This window comes from Lycium ferocissimum, chromosome 1 (genome assembly GCF_029784015.1).
Source record: "Lycium ferocissimum isolate CSIRO_LF1 chromosome 1, AGI_CSIRO_Lferr_CH_V1, whole genome shotgun sequence".
Lineage (NCBI taxonomy): Eukaryota > Viridiplantae > Streptophyta > Magnoliopsida > Solanales > Solanaceae > Lycium > Lycium ferocissimum.
Window position 1 is genome coordinate 73,213,000 of NC_081342.1, and position 21,046 is coordinate 73,234,045.

Consider the following 21,046-nt stretch of genomic DNA (forward strand, 5'->3'; position numbering starts at 1 on the left):
AATCTAAGAAACTAAATGCCAAACAAAAAGGGGAACATATTTTATGATGATGATGGATCCTCATTATATTAATAGTTTTTTTACGCAGTTAATGTATAGAATATTGATATCAGGACAATATTTATGGAGGTAGCGGTACTGGAATTCCAACTCTTATTTGCAGTCAAGAATAATGGTTTAATAAAATAAAAAAAGATTTACGTTTCTAAATTAAAAATAAATATGTTTTCTTCTTCAAATTTTAAAATCAAATAATTATAAAAGTCTAGAATGACGCAGAAAGCTCTCTATTATTTCTTTTCTTGTAGGTCCTTTTTTGGTCTAAAAAAGTTACATATCATCTGTCTTTTAAGGCTTCTACACATTTTTGAGAAAGAAATTAATAGTCTAAATTTTGAGAGTAGTGTAACAGATTTGAAAAAAACAATTATATTTTTTTTTATGACGTCAAATATTTTGAAGACAGATCGATTATACCAAATGACTAATCCTTAAGAATGAAGAGACTATTAAATAACAATAATCTTTGCCTTGAAAATCAGAGGCAACTTGAAGCATGCTAACTTGACATACTTAATATCCATATGAAAAACTGCTTAAGTTTTTCATTATCAACAATTCAACATGCAACCCATTATACAACAATTAACGGGGTCCATAATTTCTAGTCTTCTCTATATGAAATTTTAGATATTTGCTCCGAATGATTGAGGTTAATAATATATTTATTTGGACCATCACAGTCATGTTAAATAAACCCCAATTGTACTGATTAAGTGGAGTTAATTAGAGTGTTATATTTTTGTCTAACTAGCAAAAGAAGCAAACTAATCACCATCCACATGAAGCATTCAAGAGTAGTAAAGTAGATTTACTTTTTAATGACTTTAAAGTACATAATTTTCCTCAATATTATATGAATAAAGGATACCAAGACAGACTCCATTTTGTGATCATTTTGCTTTTCTCACCACTTGCTTTTTTTAAAAGTTCAATAATTTACTACAGGAAAGTCAAAAGCGTTTAGCTGCTCAAATAGAAAAGAAAATAATAATAGGTACTGTTCGTGTACTTTACTTATTACTATAACTTATAATTAAGTGGATGATTATAATAGATATATCCGATTTTCTTTACATAGAGAAAAATCCTAAGCTCTTTTTGAGTCTAATATATAAAAAAGTTTGGAAAATAAGAACAAAATCATTTGAACACAGAACAAAGTTTTAGTTTTTTATTTGCTTATTCAACCAAAGAACATTATTTTTGTTGTTGTTTTTAACGCTCCCAACAGAGACAGAAATATTAGATGGCCTTTTTCCATCTATGGAAGTTTTCGGTGGATAAAGTTATTTAAAAATTAATTGGTGCGGAAACTGATTTAGTACTTTTTTTAATGGTAGTAGTACGCCCACTACTAGAAACCAAAGTTTTTTCATTGACATTCAGTGAAAAATTTGTGTTATAAAACATGATTTTTTCACCTCTTTCCCACCGAACTAGCTCACTGCTGATAAAACTCACGGTGGAAAACAGATTCTCATTGAAACGCTGAAAAACGTAACTTTCTAATTTTTTCGTGTGAAAACACTACTATTTAGATTTTTCGCACAAAAATTCATTGAAAATAGCTACTGAACATTTTCTAATCGGAAATTTTAGTAGGAAAATAGTGATTTTTTAGTAGCGTTCTATTATCCATGAGATTTGTATTTTTGTTATGGCATAATACATGAATAGGCCCTCAAACTTAATCTCATTATTTAAATATGCCCTCCAACTTTGGGTGTGCACAAGTAGACACCTCAACTTGTCTCCACTTTGTCAATTGAACACTTTAAATTACAAAATGATCATCTAGACACCTCCAAAAGTATGTGCCACTTTAGCGCCACGTCAGCATTTGTGTTTATGTGTTCAACTTTTTACAAGTTGAAGTGCCTACTTGTTTACACCCAAAGTTGGAGGCATACTTAAAAGATGAGGCCAAGTTTGAGAGCCTATTTATGTATTATGCCTTTTGTTATTGTTGGCGGGTGAGTCTCTATTGGTTGAGACCACACGCCATAATTTATAAACGTAAAGAGAAGAATGTTTTGCTCCTTGTGCGCACTATAAAGATACCTTTTGAAGTTTTATTATATACTGACCTGTAAATATTTATTTGTATTCGAGGTTCATAGCAAATAAAAAATTAAACTGAGATCATATACCTTTTAATCATGATATTATAATAATATGTATATAAAAATCACTTGTTTTTATTGGTTGGTTTAAAAAAACTAAATAATTAAAGACAGACAGGCGAAGTAATATATATTGTACAATGTTTCCTCAAGTTAATATATCAAATGAGAATGTCTCTTTCGACCAACTACAAATGAACTTTAAAATTAAGAAGGAAAAAAAAAAAGAATATGATATTTTAAGATTTTATGAATCGTTACGTCACTATTGAAAATTACATTTTCTTAAAAGATACTTTTAGTTCCCTTTAATGGTTGTCTTGGTTCCTTTCTCTCCATCTTGCTGTAATTTGAAAAAGAAAAAAAACAGAAAAAGAGCTTAAAACATTGAAAATTTCTGCGAATTTATGGATATTGAGTTATTAATATGTAAATTTGAGATTGGAATCTTGTTTTATAATTGATTAAATCAATTGAAAGATTTGAATTTGTCTACTTCACATGTATTTTAGATAATAATAATTGCTTCATTCAATACTTAAACATTGTTGTCAACTTTTAATCATCTAAACAATATTCTCATACAGTATTTCTTCGCGTATAGCTATTGTATGTAAATGTATGTTACTTTTGTTCCCCGTCGAAAACTAAATGTACTATTACGATTTCTAGAAGGAAAAAATAATTCTATGTTACAACTTACAACTAAGTACATCCGATATTAAGTTTTATACAAAATTATAATATGAAAGTGGTATAAGTTAATCGATTACATTTCAACACTTCAATTTCGAACAAGTTCCTCATGTAAAAGTCTACATTAGCGGACTACTTTTATCATATGACCATTACTTCTAAGCTAACCGCAAAATAATCAGAACTTTTCTTCTTTATATAAGCTTTGAGAACGAGTATATAAAACTTAGGGGTAGTAAACTTAAAGGTAACACAAAGATATGTACAATTAAAGCTTGAGATAAGGGTAAAAAACACACCTTAACTATCACTTTTTTTTTAGTTTCATACCTAATCTATCATAAGGTTGAGAAAACTACCTAAACTATCACTATCTAGTTTGCAAAACACACGTGAACTAAATGTGTGAACTCACTCTCCAAAAGACAAGTGAAGCTGAAATTTTCTCAAAAAAATTGTCCACATAGCATAAGTAATGCTATGGTGGCACCTACATGGAAATTAAAAAAAAAAAATATTTTTTTGAAAAAACCGCATTATTTTTTAAAAAAAATCAGCATTTTAAAAAAAAAATCTGGATTTTAAAAAAAAAAATGAAAAAAAATAATTTTTGTAAAAAAAAAAAAATCAAAAAATTTAGAAAATCAGAAAAAAAAAAATGATTTAATGGAAAAGTTGTTTTTTTTTTAAAAAAAAAATGTGAAAACTAAACAATCAGTTTTCTTATTTTTTTTTTAAAAATAACTTTTCCATTTTTTAAAATATTTTTTTTTATTTTCTATAATTTTTGATATTTTTTTACAAAAATTATTATTTTTCAATTTGTTTTTTAAAACAAATAGTTTTTTTTTAATTTCCATGTAGGTGCCATTGTGACATTATTTATCCATGTGGACAACACTTGGCAATATTTTTATATAAAATGGAGAGTGTAGATCACATGCCATTCAAGAATAATTTGAGATGGTGTTTTGCAAATTAGATAGTGATAGTTTAAGTAGTTTTCTCAACCTTCTGATAGTTTAGGTATGAAACTAAAAAAAAAAATGATAGTTGGGGTGTGTTTTTGACCCTTATCTCTTAAAGCTTACAAGTTTAGTCGATATAGTAATATTAGCTTAGACCCCTATACATTTTTTTTTTTAATGAAATTAAATATATTAAATTTTAAACCGAGTAACTAAAATATCGAATTTAAAAAGTTTAAAGTCTGAATCTGCTTCTAACTCTGGAGGTAAGTGCACAAATATCTGATTTCGATACCGCTATTTAAGTTATTTCCTAAATTTATAAATTTTTGCACGACTATCCACTTCGGAACAACTTCAGACATTCAGTGTCTGAAGTTAGTTTTGACAAAGTCCAACTTCAGATAAAATATTTGAAGTTTCATATGGTTAAAGTTTAGACATTTCTGTCTGAAGTTGAGGCAAAAACACATCAGTATTACTGAAATTCAGCCATTTTTGCTTGATTTCAATCATTTTGGGGTAGTTTTAGATAGTTTTGCCTGAAATTCATGCATATATGATTGGAGTTCAACTATTTTATATGAACTACAACTATATCAAACTTCAGACACCGAATTTGAAATTATTCCAAAATCGACAGACGTGTAAAAAGTTTAAAAATTAAATACAGATTATAATAACTATATTTATTACGTATATATTTAAATTGGACACCCGTGAAATTTTTTACCCACACATAAGGTAGATAGTGATATATGCATAGAATAATTGCAAGTAGTAGCCCAAGTTCCAACTCATTAGATTCCAGTTTTCTTTTCTCAATAGAATCACCCTCTACCAATTGCCATTAAAAATATTTCTCTCTCTCTTTCCACATACTATATAGTTGAAGAAGAAAAAGAAGTAAAAATCTGGAGAAAAATTTGATCAAACATGTCGGAACCAGCTCCTAAGTCAAAGGAGTCGATGATGATGGATCTTGATCTTGATATCGATGCTTCATGGTCGTTTGATCAGATTTTTGCTGCAGTTTCGTCTAATCCTACGTCTCCTTTCTTGCCTTGTTCTCCTCTTTGGGCTTTTTCTGATGATAATGATGAAAAAAACGCCGTTATCATCAGTCATCCAAGATTTGTCGCTTGCATGTAAGCCTTTTGGTTTTGTTTTAAGTTTTTTTATTGACAATATGTTTTAACTTATCATTTTTTCGCGAGTTTCACATCTCAATTATCAGTTTGTTACTTTTTTCTAGCTTAACTATCACCACTATCTAGTGGCATAACCAGAATTTTTACTAAGGGATTCAAAATATGAAAAAAAACAAACACACGAAGAAGCTAAAGGGGTTCAACATCTACCGTATATATATATAAATAATAATTTTAATTAAAAACTGTTAACGAGAGCGTATAATATAACATAACATGAAAGATCGGTTCCACAAATACTTGGCCGTTATATGAAATGTTATTATAGAGAATGGTTGTTATAGAGAGGTTCGACTGTACTTTGCATATCATAATATGGTGCTCAATTACTTTATTGCAGAGAGTTCTGCAATGTCGCGAAGAGGATATTCATTTGTTTTAGTCATGACATGAAAAGTTTCGGTGCAGGAACTAAATCTCCATCTTTCGAAAGTGAAACAACTGCTTCGACATGAAAATTTGGAAGAGAATAAAGGTTGTAACTTGCCTTCCTAAGTTGAATCCTTTTTCTCTATACAATGAAAAATACTAAAATGTACTGTTATCTCAGCAAAAACTCCATTTCCTTGATCACATTCTTTCTCTTGTTTGTGACCTTCATTTTCAAAAAAGTTGCGCACTTGTTTGCTTCTCTCCAAATGTGGATAATATTCGTCTTGTTGACTTCGTAGGTATCTGCAATCTTCAATAATAGCCCTTCGATGATGTGATTCTATGCAGTCTTGTTGGATAAGCTTGACAACAAACAAGCAGTTGAATCCTTTTGCATCGAGTCGATTTTAGCTTCCCTCATATCAGAGCGAAGTCTAGATACGAAAATTTCCTCTTTTTTTTCCCCTTGTCTTCCTAATTATTCTGTTAGGCTGTTGGAATGACAAATCATACTTGTGCAACCAATTAAGATCAATTAGTGAAGGGGTTAGTATTAGAAGCTTGTCTGTATGTATGTATATAATGATTCTGGTGGAAGTTTGACTGTTGTATCCCTTTAGTTGTAGTTACTCAAATGGGGTTGGAACAGGAAAAACTTACTAAAACAAGGCTAGTGTTTATTAATAAAACCAATAATATTATATGCTCTCTCTACCTAATTTACTTTTCCTCCTACCCAAAATTTCTATATACGCATTTATTGCTGAACTTTAATTAATTGGTTTATTTTACGCACTTCATACGGTCGAACTTTTGCTTGTTCTTGAAAAATAATTTTTTTTGCCTTTGATGAGGAATTTAAGGCGATGAAAAGGAAGTGGTATAGGTATGCTTTTGTATATACGCTTCTTCTTCTTCTTTTTTTTTTTTTTTTTTTTTTTAATTTTCCCCTGTAGATGTGCCTTGAAGCAACAATAAAATTGTTTTCATGTGAGATTCGAGCCACCAGCCATTGATGCTTGTGTCAGAGTAAGATCACCTATATATCACACCCCTTGAGTTGCGGCCCTTCCTCGGATCCTTCACGAACCCTGATGCTTTATGCATTGGGCCATTTTTTACACATATTTCCCGCGTTTAGTAAAACCAGCTTCTGTCTTTCATTACGAAGCATTTGGGCTCTGTATGATTGACATACTCTTGGCATGCATATTGTCTCATTGTAAAACTAGTGTTTCATAACTGCAACATTATGGTTTTCATTTGTTAACTCTCATTTCTTAATGGGAAAAAAATGTGTATATATATATATTGGAATGGAGGGAGTACATGGTTCAAATACGTGGTGGTTCTCTTTTGTTTTTGTTTTGTTAATCATTCGGTGTTTGGAACTCACTGGCCTGGGTAATTTGGATTTTCCGTGAAAAGCCCACTATATGAGATTTTCCTTCACACTGAGTGTGAACTCCCCCAGTAGATCAATCAATAGTGCCTCATTGGAAGTAAGATTTAGTCGCCACAAGCCCAATATACCGAGCTAGGTGGAGGCCCCTCTACCAAAAAGCATGTAACGATACAATCAACAGGTGAACCTTTACTCGCACTTCGAGCAAGTTGGTATTGACAGACATATTTAGTGTTCATTCTTGAATGATCGCTCGCTATCTAGCTCTCCCTCTTGGAAACTGGCTAATTAGAAGGGGACGCTCTCTCCATTTTAGTTTTTTTTGAAGGCTACTTCCATAAACCCAAAAATAAAAACTATCCATGTACGAGTATGTAAAGTTCCATATTTGCGCATCCCTATTAATGCTATTCTATTACCAATTTTATTAATATGGATAATGCAACACATCTCATTTCTTAAATGTTTAATCTTGATTAAGAAAAGCTATTATCCTTAGTTCTCACTCCACATCAACCTGTACTACAGCCTACAAATATTTAGTGGAAACTAAAGATAGCCAATTATATAAAAACAATTGTTTGACTCTTGAATTAAATTGCTGAAAAGACTGATATATATTTTTTCATAGTGTTCTACTGATGTGGTAAAGCACTAATTAAATCCCTTAGATTATCCATAATCAACTACGGACTAGCTTATTTTTACAATATTTATACAATATAATATATGGATTTTGTTTTAAAGTTGAAGATTACAATGATCTCATCAGTAGCTTAGGCAGCCAAAAGAAATATGCAGCAATTTTAATTACACTAAACATTGAAAACCCCACAACATCATAATCATAATTCAGAGACACTGAGATCATCTTTTGAATTTTTTGTAAATGTTCAAAATGGTATGTCGTAGAAGGAAAGAAGAAAAAAGACGAACACGAATACTAAAATATGGTTAATAAAAACAATATTTTTAAACATAAAATAATCAATATTTATACATCAACAATAATTTATTTTTACAAGACCTACAAAATGGGAGGAGGGAGAGAACAAATATTATTAGTCTTAAGAGCATTTTTGCTAGTATTATGCATTTTTTGTGAGTACATGTAAGATGTGCAAATGCTGTGCATTTTTTTTATACTTCAATTAATAATTTGCTTTCTTTAAAGATAAGTCAGGAAATTTTTGCTTTAATTGCTCAAAGTTGATACTTGCCAATTTGACCACCAACATTTATTCTTTTGTGGTAAGATATTCCTCATCTCCTTAAGGTGGTCCTAACTATTTGTTTGACATTAAAAAGTTCTAAGATTTGATGCCATGTAAAATATTCATGCTAAATGTCCTCCAAAAACATGTTTGATTTTATTGTAAAAATTGGAGACAAATAATCTTTTTCCACCACAATTCAAACATTTAAAAATATTTTTGAACATAAGAATGTGATTTTTAGTAGTATCTATTTGTGGTTTCTAAGTTGTGATTCTTAAAAATAACAGAAGTGAAGTATACCCTTGGATGAGTTAAATTTGGACAAACATATTTGGCGGTGATCCCTTATGTTTTAGTCAATATCCCCTTTGGTCTTTGGAACAGAATTAAAAAAGGACAAGGAGTCCGTGGAGAAATTAGAAAATTCGTCCAATTTCTGTTTGTTTTTTTAATACATAAAACTTCGGAATATAAACCAGGTAAAATGTAAAATAACAAGCGATTTAGTAGTTAGTTTCAAATTTGAAGGAAAAATATTTGTTTGACTCTATAAATGGTGACATTGTGGATAGAAGATTACTATATGTGTAGCCTTCTTGGAAATTAAGGATGAATTTTCTATTCTTTTTCTTTTTAGCTATAAAAACAATTACAATAATCTATTTTGATCAAAATGATATGCATCTTTATTCATTCATAACAATCAAAAGAGTCACGAATTTCATGAACAATACATATAAGAAATTGTTTGTTCCAAGAGATCTCATCTATTGAAGTCTTTAAAAAATTAGTTAGAAGGTGACTACACATCGATGGAGCTAGAAGTCGACGTATGGGTTTGGCCCAACTGCCTATCTTAACTTCAAATCCTATTTTTGTTTGAAGAAATTCACTAAATATGTACACAAATTTAATTTATAACCTAATTACTAACACCTGATGTCATAGAACCCATAAAACTCAAATCCTGGCTCAACCTCTATGATTACACCTAATAATATATTGGTTAGGAAGATAGTGGTGCCAGTGATGGGTAATTAAGGCAGATTAGTTTGAAAGGACCTAAATTTAAGTAACTAAATGCCAAACAAAGGGGAACATATTTTATGATGAGGATGGTTCCCAATTATATTAATAGTTTTTTTACACAATTAATGTATAGAATATTGATATCAGGACAATATTTATGGAGGTAGCGGCACTGGAATTCCAACTCTTATTTGCAGTCAAGAATAATGGTTTAATAAAATTAAAAAAATATATGTTTCTAAATTAAAAGTAAATATGTTTTCTTCTTCAAATTTTGAAATTAAATAATTATAAAATTCTAAAATGACGCATAAAGCTCTCTGTTATTTCGTTTCTTGTAGGTCCTTTTTTGGTCTAAGAAAGTTACATGTTATCTGTCTTTTAAGGTTTTTACACATTTTTTAGAAAGAAATTAATAGTCTAAATTTTGAGAGTAGTTTAAACAACAGATTTGAAAATAACATTAATAATTTTTTATGACGTCAAATATTTTGAAGACGGATCTATTATACCAAACGACTAATCCTTAAGAATGAAGAGACTATTAAATAACAATAATCTTTGCCTTGAAAATCAGAGGCAACTTGAAGCATGCTAACTTGACATACTTAATATCCATATGAAAAACTGCTTAAGTTTTTCATTGTCAACAATTCAACATGGAAACCATTATACAACAATTAACGGGGTCCATAATTTCTAGTCTTCTCTATATGAAATTTTAGATATTTGCTCCTAATGATTGAGGTTAATAATATATTTATTTGGACCATCACAGTCATGTTAAATAAACCCCAATTGTACTGATTAAGTGGAGTCAATTAGGGTGTCATATTTTTGTCTAACTATAAAAAGATGCAAACTAATCACCATCCACATGAAGCATTCAAGAATAGTAAAGTAGATTTACTATTTAATGACTTTAAAGTACATAATTTTCCTCAATATTATATGAATAAAGGATACTAAGACAGACTCCATTTTGTGATCATTTTGCTTTTCTCACCACTTGCTTGTTTTCAAAAAAGTTCAATAATTTACTACTAGGAAAATCAAAAGCGTTTAGCTGCTCAAATAAAAAAGAAAATAATAATAGGTACTGTTCATGTACTATACTTATTATTATAACTTATAATTAAGTGGATGATTATAATAGATATATCCGATTTTCTTTACATAGAGAAAAATCCTAAGCTCTTTTTGAGTCTAATATATAAAAAAGTTTGGAAAATAAGAACAAATTCATTTGAACACAGAACAAAGTTTTAGTTTTTTATTTGCTTATTCAAGCAAAGAACATTATTTTTGTTGTTGTTTTTAACGCTCCCAACAGAGACAGAAATATTAGATGGCTTTTTTCCATCTATCCAAGTTTTCGGTGGATAAAGTTATTTAAAAATTAATTGGTGCGGAAACTGATTTAGTACTTTTTTTAATGGTAGTAGTATGTCCACTACTAGAAACATAAGTTTTTTTCATTGACATTCAGTGAGAAATTTGTGTTATAAAACATGATTTTTCCACCTCATTCCCACCGAACTAGCTCACTACTGGGAAAACGCACGGTGAAAAACGGATTCTCATTGAACCACTGGAAAACGTAACTTCCTAATTTTTCCGTGTTTACAAAAATTCACTGAAAATAGCTACTGAACATTTTCTAATTGAAAATTTCTGTGGGAAAGTAGTGATTTATTAGTAGCGTTCTATTATCCATGAGATTTGTATTTTTGTTATTGTTGGCGGGTGAGTCTGCTATTGGTTGAGACCACACGCCATAATTTATAAACGTAAAGAGAAGAATATTTTGTTCCTTGTGTGCACTATAAAGATACCTTTTGAAGTTTTATTATATACTGACCTGTAAATATTTATTTGTATTCGAGGTTCATAGCAAATAAAAAATTAAACTACGATCATATACCTTTTAATCATGATTATATAATAATATGTATATAAAAATTACTTGTTTGTGTTGGTTGGTTTAAGAAAATTAAATAATTAAAGACAGATTGGCGAAATAACATGTATTGTACAATGTTTCTTCAAGTCAATATATCAAATGAGGATGCCCTTTTCGACCAACTACAAATGAGCTTTAAAATTAAGAAGAAGAAAAAAAACAATATGATATTGTATGATCTTATGAATCGTTACGTCACTATTGAAAATTTCTTTTCTTAAAAGATACTTTTGGTACCCTTTTAATGGTGGGTTTTGTGGTGCACTTCTTTATATACCTCTCCATCTAGCTGTAATTTGAAAAAAAAGAAAAAAAAAAAAGAAAAAAGAAAAAGAGCTCAAGCATTGAAATTTTTTGCAAATATATGGATAGAGGACAACTAATGCACTAAACTCTCACTATACGCAGGGTCCAAAAAGGATTGAACTAAACTCTCACTATTTTACTACGTTTAGGTCCAAAACCATTGAACCACAAAATGGTTAAAAAAAAAAAAAAAATTTGTATTACTAAAGACAAACTTTACCTGGCAAGTAGCAGTATTTCATTTCTACAAGAGGCTAGACATTTATGGATATTGAATTATTAATATGTAAATTTGAGATTCGAATCTTGTTTTATACTTGATTAAATCAATTGAAAGATTTGAATTTGTCTACTTCACACGTATTTTACAAAATAATAATTGCTTCATTCAATACTTAAACATTTTTGTCAACTTTTTAATCATCTAAACAATAATCTCATATCTATTCCTCCGCGTATAGCTATCATATGTTACTTTTGTTTCTCATCCAAAACTAAAGGCTTAATGCATATGCAGCCCCCTAAATTTGTCATTTTTTTATTTTTAAATCAATTGAAAGATTTGAATTTGTCTACCTCAACGTAAGTAATTGCTCATACTTAAACATTTTTGAACCCCCGAACTAATCTCATATCTATTCCTCCGCGTATAGCTATCATATCAAACCTAAAGGCTCTAAATCTGATTTTTATTAGAAGTAAAAATTCATTTGTTGTAATGAAGGTGCAGCAATATTTTAGACGTGTGGTAAGTTATTCTTTAGGTCATGGATGTATCGATTTCTGCTGGTTACCTCTTCCACTGCTAGCTTAATTAAGAGATTACTCTTTTTTCCCCTCTAAGTTTTGCTAATCTTAGCTAAAAGATGACATAATTAAATTACAATATATATTAGCATGTTGCTACATTGAAGAAGAATTCACAATTTGTAGAAAAGAATTTATACAAAAACTATTTTACGTTACAACTAAGTACACTCAATATCAAGTTTTATTACAAAATTATAATATGAAAGTCATAACAGTTAATTAATTACGCTTTAATTCAGAGCAAGTGGTATGTTCCTCATGTAAAAGTCTACATTAGAGGACTACTTTTATCATATGACCATTACTTCTAAGCTAACTATAATCATAATTCTTCTTCTTTATTTGAGCTCTGAGACCGGCCATATAAAACTTAAGGTAACACTTACATATGTACGATTAAAGCTTACAAGTTTAATCGACATAGTTATTTTAGCTCAGATTCTATTTATTATATGTTAATTTTTTTTATTAAATATACATAAATATTAGATCTTAAACCGAGTAACTAAAATATAGAATTATAAAGTTTAAATTCTAAATCCGTCTCAAATTTTGAGCGAAAGTGAACAGATACTCGACTTTGATGCATTGCTCAAGTTATGCATTGAACTTGTAAATTCTTACACGTTTATCCACTTCGGAACCTCGTGCTGAAGTTAGTTTTCAGACAAAATATACGAAGTTTCATATGGCTGAAGTATTTGAACGTTACTGAAGTTGAGGCAAAAAAATTAGATACGTATATTGAAGTTGACGGATTTCTTGCGGAACTTTTTTTCTTTTCATTTTTGCTTGATTTCAACCATTTTTGCTCGTAGTTCAGATAATTTTGCTTCAAGTTCATGCATATATGATTGAAGTTCAACCATTTTACCTGAACTTCAGCTATATTAAAAGAGATGGACGTGCAAAAAATATAAAAATTAAATACAGATTAAACTAACAATATTGGGAAAATTTCAGAAATATACAAGTTGGTCACTTACATTGCAAAAAAATAGCCCAAAACTTACATTACAAAAAATAGCCCAAACTATACAGACATATACAAATATATATAGACACTTATAAAGAATATATACCAACATATACAAACATATAAGAATATATATATATATATAGATATATAAAGTTTGAGTCATTTTTGTAAGAATTAAAAAAATGGGGTTAAAAAATGAGTCAGTTTTGATAGAATTATTGCCCTAATTAACATACAGTGTAATTTTTTCAATATTTATTACGTATTTAAATTGGACACCCGTGAAACTTTTTAACCACACATAAGGTAGATAGTGATATTTGCATATATAGAATAATTGCAAGTAGTAACCCAACTTATTAGATTCCAGTTTCTTTTTCTCAATAGAATCACCCTCTACCAATTGCCATTAAACATATTTCTCTCTCTCTTTCCACATACTATATAGTTGAAGAAGAAAAAGAAGTACAAAATCTGGAGAAAAATTTGATCAAACATGTCAGAACCAGTTCCTAAGTCAAAGGAGTCGATGATGATGGATCTTGATCTTGATATCGATGCTTCATGGTCGTTTGATCAGATTTTTGCTGCAGTTTCGTCTAATCCTACGTCTCCTTTCTTGCCTTGTTCTCCTCTTTGGGCTTTTTCTGATGATAACGACGAAAAAAACACAGTTATCATAAGTCATCCAAGATTTGTCGCTTGTATGTAAGCCTTTTGGTTTTGTTTTAAGTTGTTTTTTATTGAGAATATGTTTTAACTTATCATTTTTTCACGAGGTTCACGTCTCAATTATCAGTTGTTACTTTTTTCTGGTTTAATTATCACCACCGTCTAGTGGCGGAATCAAATTTTTACTAAGAGATTCAAAATATAAAAAGTAAATACACGAAAAAGTTAAAGGAGTTCAAAATCTACTGTATATACATAAATAATAATTTTAATTATGTATAAATAGTGTAGTTTTTTTATAGAAAGGAGTTCGGATGAATCCCTTGGCCCTTCCTCCCTCTGCCTCTGCCACCATCTATATATTCAAATACACTTTGACTCACAAAAAATTAATAGTTAAGATGTGTTTTTAACGTTATGTCTGAAAAGACTTTGAGTAAATTTGGTTGACTTTTTGGTCTGCTACAAATTTGGTGACTTTTTAGCCTGACAAATTTAGGTGTCATTTGTTTCGGTACTTACAATACTTCTATTTGCTATATTTGCATAAAGTGCTTGTCTTGTTGCTGTTGTTTGGCAGAAAAAGATGTACTTAGTACAGTAAAAATTCTTCTTGTAGAAATAGTACATCACACTTTATTTTGATTCTTTTTTTTTTTGGCAAAAAACCATGTAAATTTGGCGACTTTTTAGGCTTACAAATTTAGGTGTCATTTGTTTCAGTTTTTACAAAAGCTGAATTTTGCTAAATAATGCATAACGTGTTTCACCGGGCCACCATTTAATGCAAAAAGTGTTTGTGTTGATGCTGCTTTTTGCAACAAAACATGTATCAAGCTGTTTTTGAGAATTTTGAAAAACTGTGAGTAATAAAATTAGTCTACTTTTTGATCTTGCTGCAAATTTGGTGATTTTTCAGACGTACAAAAACTTAGGTGGCATTTGTTTCTGAAATTTGCATAAAGTGTTTGTCTGGATGCTGTTTTTTTAACAAAAAACTTGTTCTTCTTACAAACTCTTCTTGGAAAAACAGTATCACACTTAATGCTGTTTCTTTTTGTAAAATAACAGGTACTTCTTAGTAAAAACTCTTGTTGGGAAAACAGTATCAAACAAATACTTTTGCTAGCAACTTTAAAAAAAAGTACCAAATCTTTAGCTTCTGCAGAAACAGAAACAAAGGAAAGCTGAAATATTGCGGAATTGGATACCATATTTGCACAATCTCAATTGAATCTAATGAAATTTAGTTTAGAGAATATTATGTTTTACCTTTTTATTTTTGGATTCCTTTTTAGCCGAAATATTGCCCTTTTTAACTTATTCCCACCCTTTTATTCACATCAAGTTTAGTGAATTTGATTCTAGGAGAGCAATAGTTACACACTGAGATGAGTTAGAATTTTTTTTTCTTTTCATTTCTTCTTTCCTAATCGATCATGTAGTTTTTTTTTTTTTTTTTTTTTTTTTTTGCTTTCGTGTTTTATGAAGATACATGCTACTGTATTTACATGGAGTAAATAAGTACGAGAAGATTTTTGTTTGTTAGATTTAATAGACCCTTGTGGTCTGCCCTTCCCCGGACCCTGTGCATAGCGGGAGCTTAATGCCCCGGGCTGCCCTTCAGATTTAATGTAACACCATATGCAGAACATATCTTAATATTATGAACATTGGTTAATTGATAAAGGTTTGAGTAATAAGAAAGATACGTTTGTTTGTTGGTTTAGTGCAAACAACCTGTGCATATATATTAGGAGCAGGAAAGTTCTCACATGTGTGCCCATCGCTATTAGCAATTAGATGTAGAGAAAGAACATGCTGGACATCAGAGTACAGAATGTAAAAGTACTTCTTCTAATGAAATCTCTTGCTTACTGATGAACAAAATATGTAGAGATATTTCTTGTCTCTGTAGTTAACACATTAGAAATATGCTGATTTAGTGCAACTGCGAGCCAAGTCGCCTTTTTCTTGATGAGTTCAGTATTATAAGCATAAAGATTACTTCACATAGTACTTACCAAAAAAGAGAAACAAATTACTTCACATAACAAAACATTAAAGCTAACTTAGATTGTTCATATACAACAGTTGAACTTTATTCCCTCTTAAACTTTATAATTAACCTGTTGCAGTCTCTTTATAACACAATTCTCGAGGAGTAGCTTTACTTTGTGATGTATGAACTTATCCTCAGTTTGTCCTTGTGAAAAAGGGATAAACTAGTTGAATGTGCTTCATTTTCTGGTTACACACAATGAAAGAATCATCTAATTTTCCTTCCATTTTTGGAGCAGACACTGGTGATCCCGAGTCTACAACTGAAACTATCTCTGTCAATGCTGATAAAGGACGACTTCCTCAACCAGTTTCGGGACGAACACCTGGAGATTATCCAGATGGGTCTTGTGTAATCAAGGAGAGGATGACACAAGCGCTTAGATACTTAAAGGAATCCACAGGAGAGCGAGTTTTAGCTCAGGTCTGGGCACCTGTAAAAGATGCTGGTCGGTCTGTACTCACAACTTCAGGGCAACCCTTTGTTCTTGACCCAGAGTGTAATGGGCTTCATCAATATCGAACAGTTTCTCTGATGTATATGTTTGCTGCGGATGGAGAGACTGATGGAGTACTTGGACTTCCGGGCCGTGTCTTCCGCCTTAAGTTGCCTGAATGGACACCAAACGTGCAATATTACTCCAGTAAAGAGTTCCCTCGGCTTGATCATGCTCTGCATTACAATGTTCGAGGAACTTTAGCGCTGCCTGTGTTTGAACCATCTGGACAATCTTGTGTTGGTGTACTGGAGCTCATAATGACCTCCCAAAAGATCAACTATGCTGCTGAGGTGGATAAAGTATGCAAAGCACTGGAGGTTGGTTCATTTAACCTTTATAAATTCTAATTCACATCTCTCATGTTAGATGTCTTATCTTTCGATAATATTGGATATTGTGCTTCTGCATCAACTATATGAGAAAGTGTTAGAACTAGCCATTCATAGCACATCTGTTATACCGTTGGCTGAGATTTTGTTCCTTGAAAATAAGTGCACAAATTCAATCGTGCATTCAATGGGTAATGTTTGATAGTGTTGTCGGCATACAAAGGTGCATTTGGACATGTATTGTGCAGAGTAAATCCAATTATTGTGGTTACTTATGTATGGTATTAAAAGCTTTTGAGTAGATAGACAGAGTCTTTCATCTAAACCAAAAGCATCCATCATCCTTTCCTACTTTTTCTTTTTTCCAGATGAGGTCTCTTTGGTTAATCTATTTCTACTTTCTGCAGGCTGTAAATTTGAAAAGTTCAGAGATATTGGACAACCCAAACACTCAGGTAAGGAACAGTTGTGTAAAACTTTCTCGTTTAAGTGGTTGTTGTTTCATCATTTGTCTGAACAGGTCTATGTGATGGGGTATGTGAACCAGATTTGCAATGAAGGCCGACAGAATGCATTGGTTGACATTTTGGAGATACTAACTGCAGTATGTGAAACATACAAACTGCCTCTGGCTCAGACATGGGTCCCATGCAGGCATCGTAGTGTTCTGGCTGATGGTGGTGGATTGAAAAAGAGCTGCAGTAGTTTTGATGGAAGCTGCATGGGACAGATCTGTATGTCCACAACAGATGTAGCATTTTATGTGGTTGATGCACACATGTGGGGTTTCCGTGATGCTTGCGCGGAGCATCATTTACAAAGGGGACAAGGAGTTGCTGGAAGAGCATACGCTTCACAAAAGTCATGCTATTGTGAAGATATCACACAATTCTGCAAAACTGAGTACCCCTTGGTACATTATGCACGCTTGTTTGGGTTGACCAGTTGTTTTGCCATCTGCTTACGGAGCAGTCACACCGGCAATGATGATTATATTCTGGAATTTTTTCTTCCACCGAATTCTGGGGATTACAGTAACCAGCAGGCCTTGCTTAACTCGATCTTATTGACAATGAAACAGCACTGCAGGAGTCTCAGTATTGCTTCCGGAGGGGAACTTGACTATGACTGGAGCTCAGTTGAGATTATTAAGGCTTCTATGGAAGAGAAAATTGACTTGAAGCCTGAGTCTGTACCAATACCGAAATCTCTTCCTCAGCCCACTAGTTTACCAAATGGATGGACACATCTTGATCTATTGGGAGAGCAGCAGTTGGCAGTGGGATCCGATGTTGCAAAAGGTGAAGCCCCTAATCATGTATCTAACTCTGAAAATGAAGCGACAGGAAAGAAATCAGAGAGAAAACGTGGCAAAGCAGAGAAAACAATAAGCTTAGAGGTTTTGCAACAGTATTTTGCTGGAAGTCTTAAGGATGCTGCAAAGAGTCTTGGTGGTATGTTCTCGATTTGAAATGCTTTTTCTTGACCAAATTGCTCTTATAGATATATTTCTCTTTTATTTCCTTCTTTTAGCTATTCTCATCAATGTTCTTGCAACTACAGTTTGCCCTACCACAATGAAACGCATATGCAGGCAGCATGGGATCTCTAGATGGCCATCTCGCAAGATAAATAAAGTCAACCGTTCCCTTTCAAAGCTAAAGTGTGTAATTGAATCCGTTCAAGGAGGCGAAGGTGCATTTACTCTGACTTCACTGGCACCAAATTCACTTCCTACTGCTGTTAGTTCTATTTCTTGGCCTGCTTGTACAAATGGTTCCAATCTACCAAGTTCACCATCGTCTAAACCTTCCGTATTTCCTGAGAAAAATGAGTCCTCCAACCATGGAACACCAGAAAATCACGAAGAACTCACTCCTCCGCAGAATGGTTTTCTGCATGCTGAAGGCTCATGTAAGTCCAGAACGGGGAGTGTTTCAAGAGAAGAGAGCGCAGGGACACCTACGTCCCATGGTTCATGCCAAGGCAGTCCTCAGAACGAGCTGGTTAATTCACCACCTCGTGAGTCGTGCATGAAAGTGGGAGGCTCCCTGGAAGCAGCTCGTCAGACCACAACAGAAATCAACTTATCTTCTGCAGTCCAAAAGCCTAGGCCTTTTATTCCAGAACATGAAGCATTTGGGAGAATGCTAGTCGAGGATGCAGGCAGCTCTCATGATCTGAGAAATCTTTGTTCACACGGAGACGCTGCTCTGGTGGATGAACGTGTCCCAGAATACAATTTGTCGAACCCACCTTTTCCCGATGCAACTGCGAAGGACCCTGTTTATGTTCCCACTGACACAATGCCACAGTGTTCTGCCTGGCCTGAAGTGATATCCGTTACAATAAAAGCAACATATAAGGAAGATATCATAAGATTTCGGCTTTGTTTAGATTCTGGTATTGTTAAGTTGAAGGAAGAAGTAGCAAAAAGGCTTAAGTTAGAGCTTGGTACTTTCGACATCAAGTATCTAGATGATGATCTCGAGTTGGTTTCGATTTCTTGTGATGCAGATTTGCAGGAATGTGTCGATAGCTCAAGATCATCGGGCAGCAGTATTGTGAGATTGGTAGTTCATGATATTATGTCCAACCTAGGGAGCTCCTGTGAGAGTTCAGGTAAAGGATAATGAAATAGGTTGTAAATACATAATACTAGTCAAGTAATTCTTGTAATACTAGGATCTTGTCCACTGTATGTATAGATTTTGATTGACAGGTTCTCTGTAATTGTAACAAATTTTTCAATTGTATCAAGCCTCTGAGGAAATTAATTGTGTTTTTCTTGTTTCTTTTGCTTCAATTCTTAAAATTTCCTCCTCTTTAACTGTAGTTTCCGGACCAACTTTGCCTTAAAATTTTACGTGATCACTTTTCGCCCAACCATCAAATTCATCTCTTTGGTTAGTATGTACCGATAAAATTGTCGATGAGCACAAATTGGTCTGGATGCCATTTTTATGACAAAAAGAAAAGGGATAAGCATTTATTACCGTATCTTAGCAAATAGCCTTCCTTTCCAGGGGTCCCTGTACTAAATTTAAAACGGAATAATTACCCTGGTGAAGTCTCGCGTTTATTTGTTTTCTTCTCTTTTTTTAATTTTTAACTGCGTGTCAATTTTTTTAAAATAAAAATAAAAACTGAATTTTCATTAAAAAAAATGAGTTTTAAAACCACGTCTTTTTTTTTTTTTAATTTGAAAATTTGATTTTTTTAAAACCATTTAAAAAAAAAAAAAAAACTAAAAACATCTTTTAAAAAAAGTTTTTAAAACCCTTTTTATTGAAAATTTGTTTTTTTAAAACCCGTTTTTGAAAAAAGAAAAAAAAACTTGATGGAAAAATGGATTTGTTAAAAATAAGGAAACTTGATTATTTTTTTAAAATGTCTTAAAAATCTTGATTTTCATGATTTCATTTTCTTAGAACTTTTATAAAATCTGTCTGAATTTTTATAAAATTTTGAAAAAATTAATTATTTTCTTAACATGTGGAAAACCCTTTTTTTTTAAAACTAAATGTGGAAGACTAGATTTATTTTCAAATTTTAAGAAAATGCGGAAGAAAAAAAAAAAGTTTTCACTTTTTATGTTTCGCCTCTCAAAGAGAGTTTCTCTTGCCCATGATAAAAAATAAGTTTAATAGGAGAAATCCATCACATGACCTAAGTTTTCACCTAAAACCGAATACATTAAGTGATCCAATATTAAACTACAATCATTTAACTTGATTGTATCACATCTCAATAATTCATATTAACATATTTGAAACTGAAAGTCAAGCTGTTAAAATATTCATCTAACATAATTTGACAATATAGATGTATTTTAATTTAAGTATTTTAAGCTACATATTAAACAATAATATTATCACAAATATAAAACTACAAGAAAATATGACTTTGTTGGATACTCCTTAAAAATCTAATAAAAACCTAATAAAGCGGATTCGAATCAAGCACAAACATCAGGGTGTGAGAAAAAATAACAAGAAAAAAGTAGCAATTCCCTTTCAAATGGTTTGAGCTTGGAAGCAACTTGCTATCTATCGATAGGCGTATATTAAGCTTCGCCTATCTATTCTATTATGGTTGGAGACTTGAGACTTGGGAAGACCATCATCTCTACGATCATAGCTTCATTCATTCGTTGAACCTTGGATTGAGGTCAATCACCACACTACCTCTATCATACATACGACATTACACGTACAAACACACCTCAGGGTTTTCGCGTGGGCTCATCATCTGATGTAGAACCGATACGAAAAAAATATCAATGTAATTCTTCCCTGCATTCCTTCCTTTCCAAAAAAAGTCAAACATACATAAAGATTTG

At 31.8% G+C, this 21,046-nt stretch overlaps 1 protein-coding gene across 5 annotated transcripts; it reads left to right on the top strand.

The window, feature by feature from the left end:
- Positions 1–4,626: 4,626 nt before the first annotated feature.
- Positions 4,627–19,499, top strand: LOC132060173 (protein NLP7-like). 5 transcript variants are annotated; one of them, XM_059453086.1, is made up of 5 exons: positions 4,627–4,994; positions 16,115–16,692; positions 17,112–17,159; positions 17,225–18,158; positions 18,268–19,499. In XM_059453086.1, the coding sequence occupies exons 1-5, from the start codon at positions 4,787–4,789 to the stop codon at positions 19,335–19,337; spliced, it is 2,838 nt and encodes a 945-aa protein (XP_059309069.1). In that variant the 5' UTR covers positions 4,627–4,786; the 3' UTR covers positions 19,338–19,499. The 5 variants fall into 5 exon arrangements, with proteins under 5 accessions (XP_059309069.1, XP_059309086.1, XP_059309061.1 ...); XM_059453103.1 differs by having other exon boundaries at positions 4,923–4,998; XM_059453078.1 differs by lacking the exon at positions 4,627–4,994 and adding an exon at positions 13,498–13,846.
- The last annotated feature ends 1,547 nt before the right edge of the window (positions 19,500–21,046 follow it).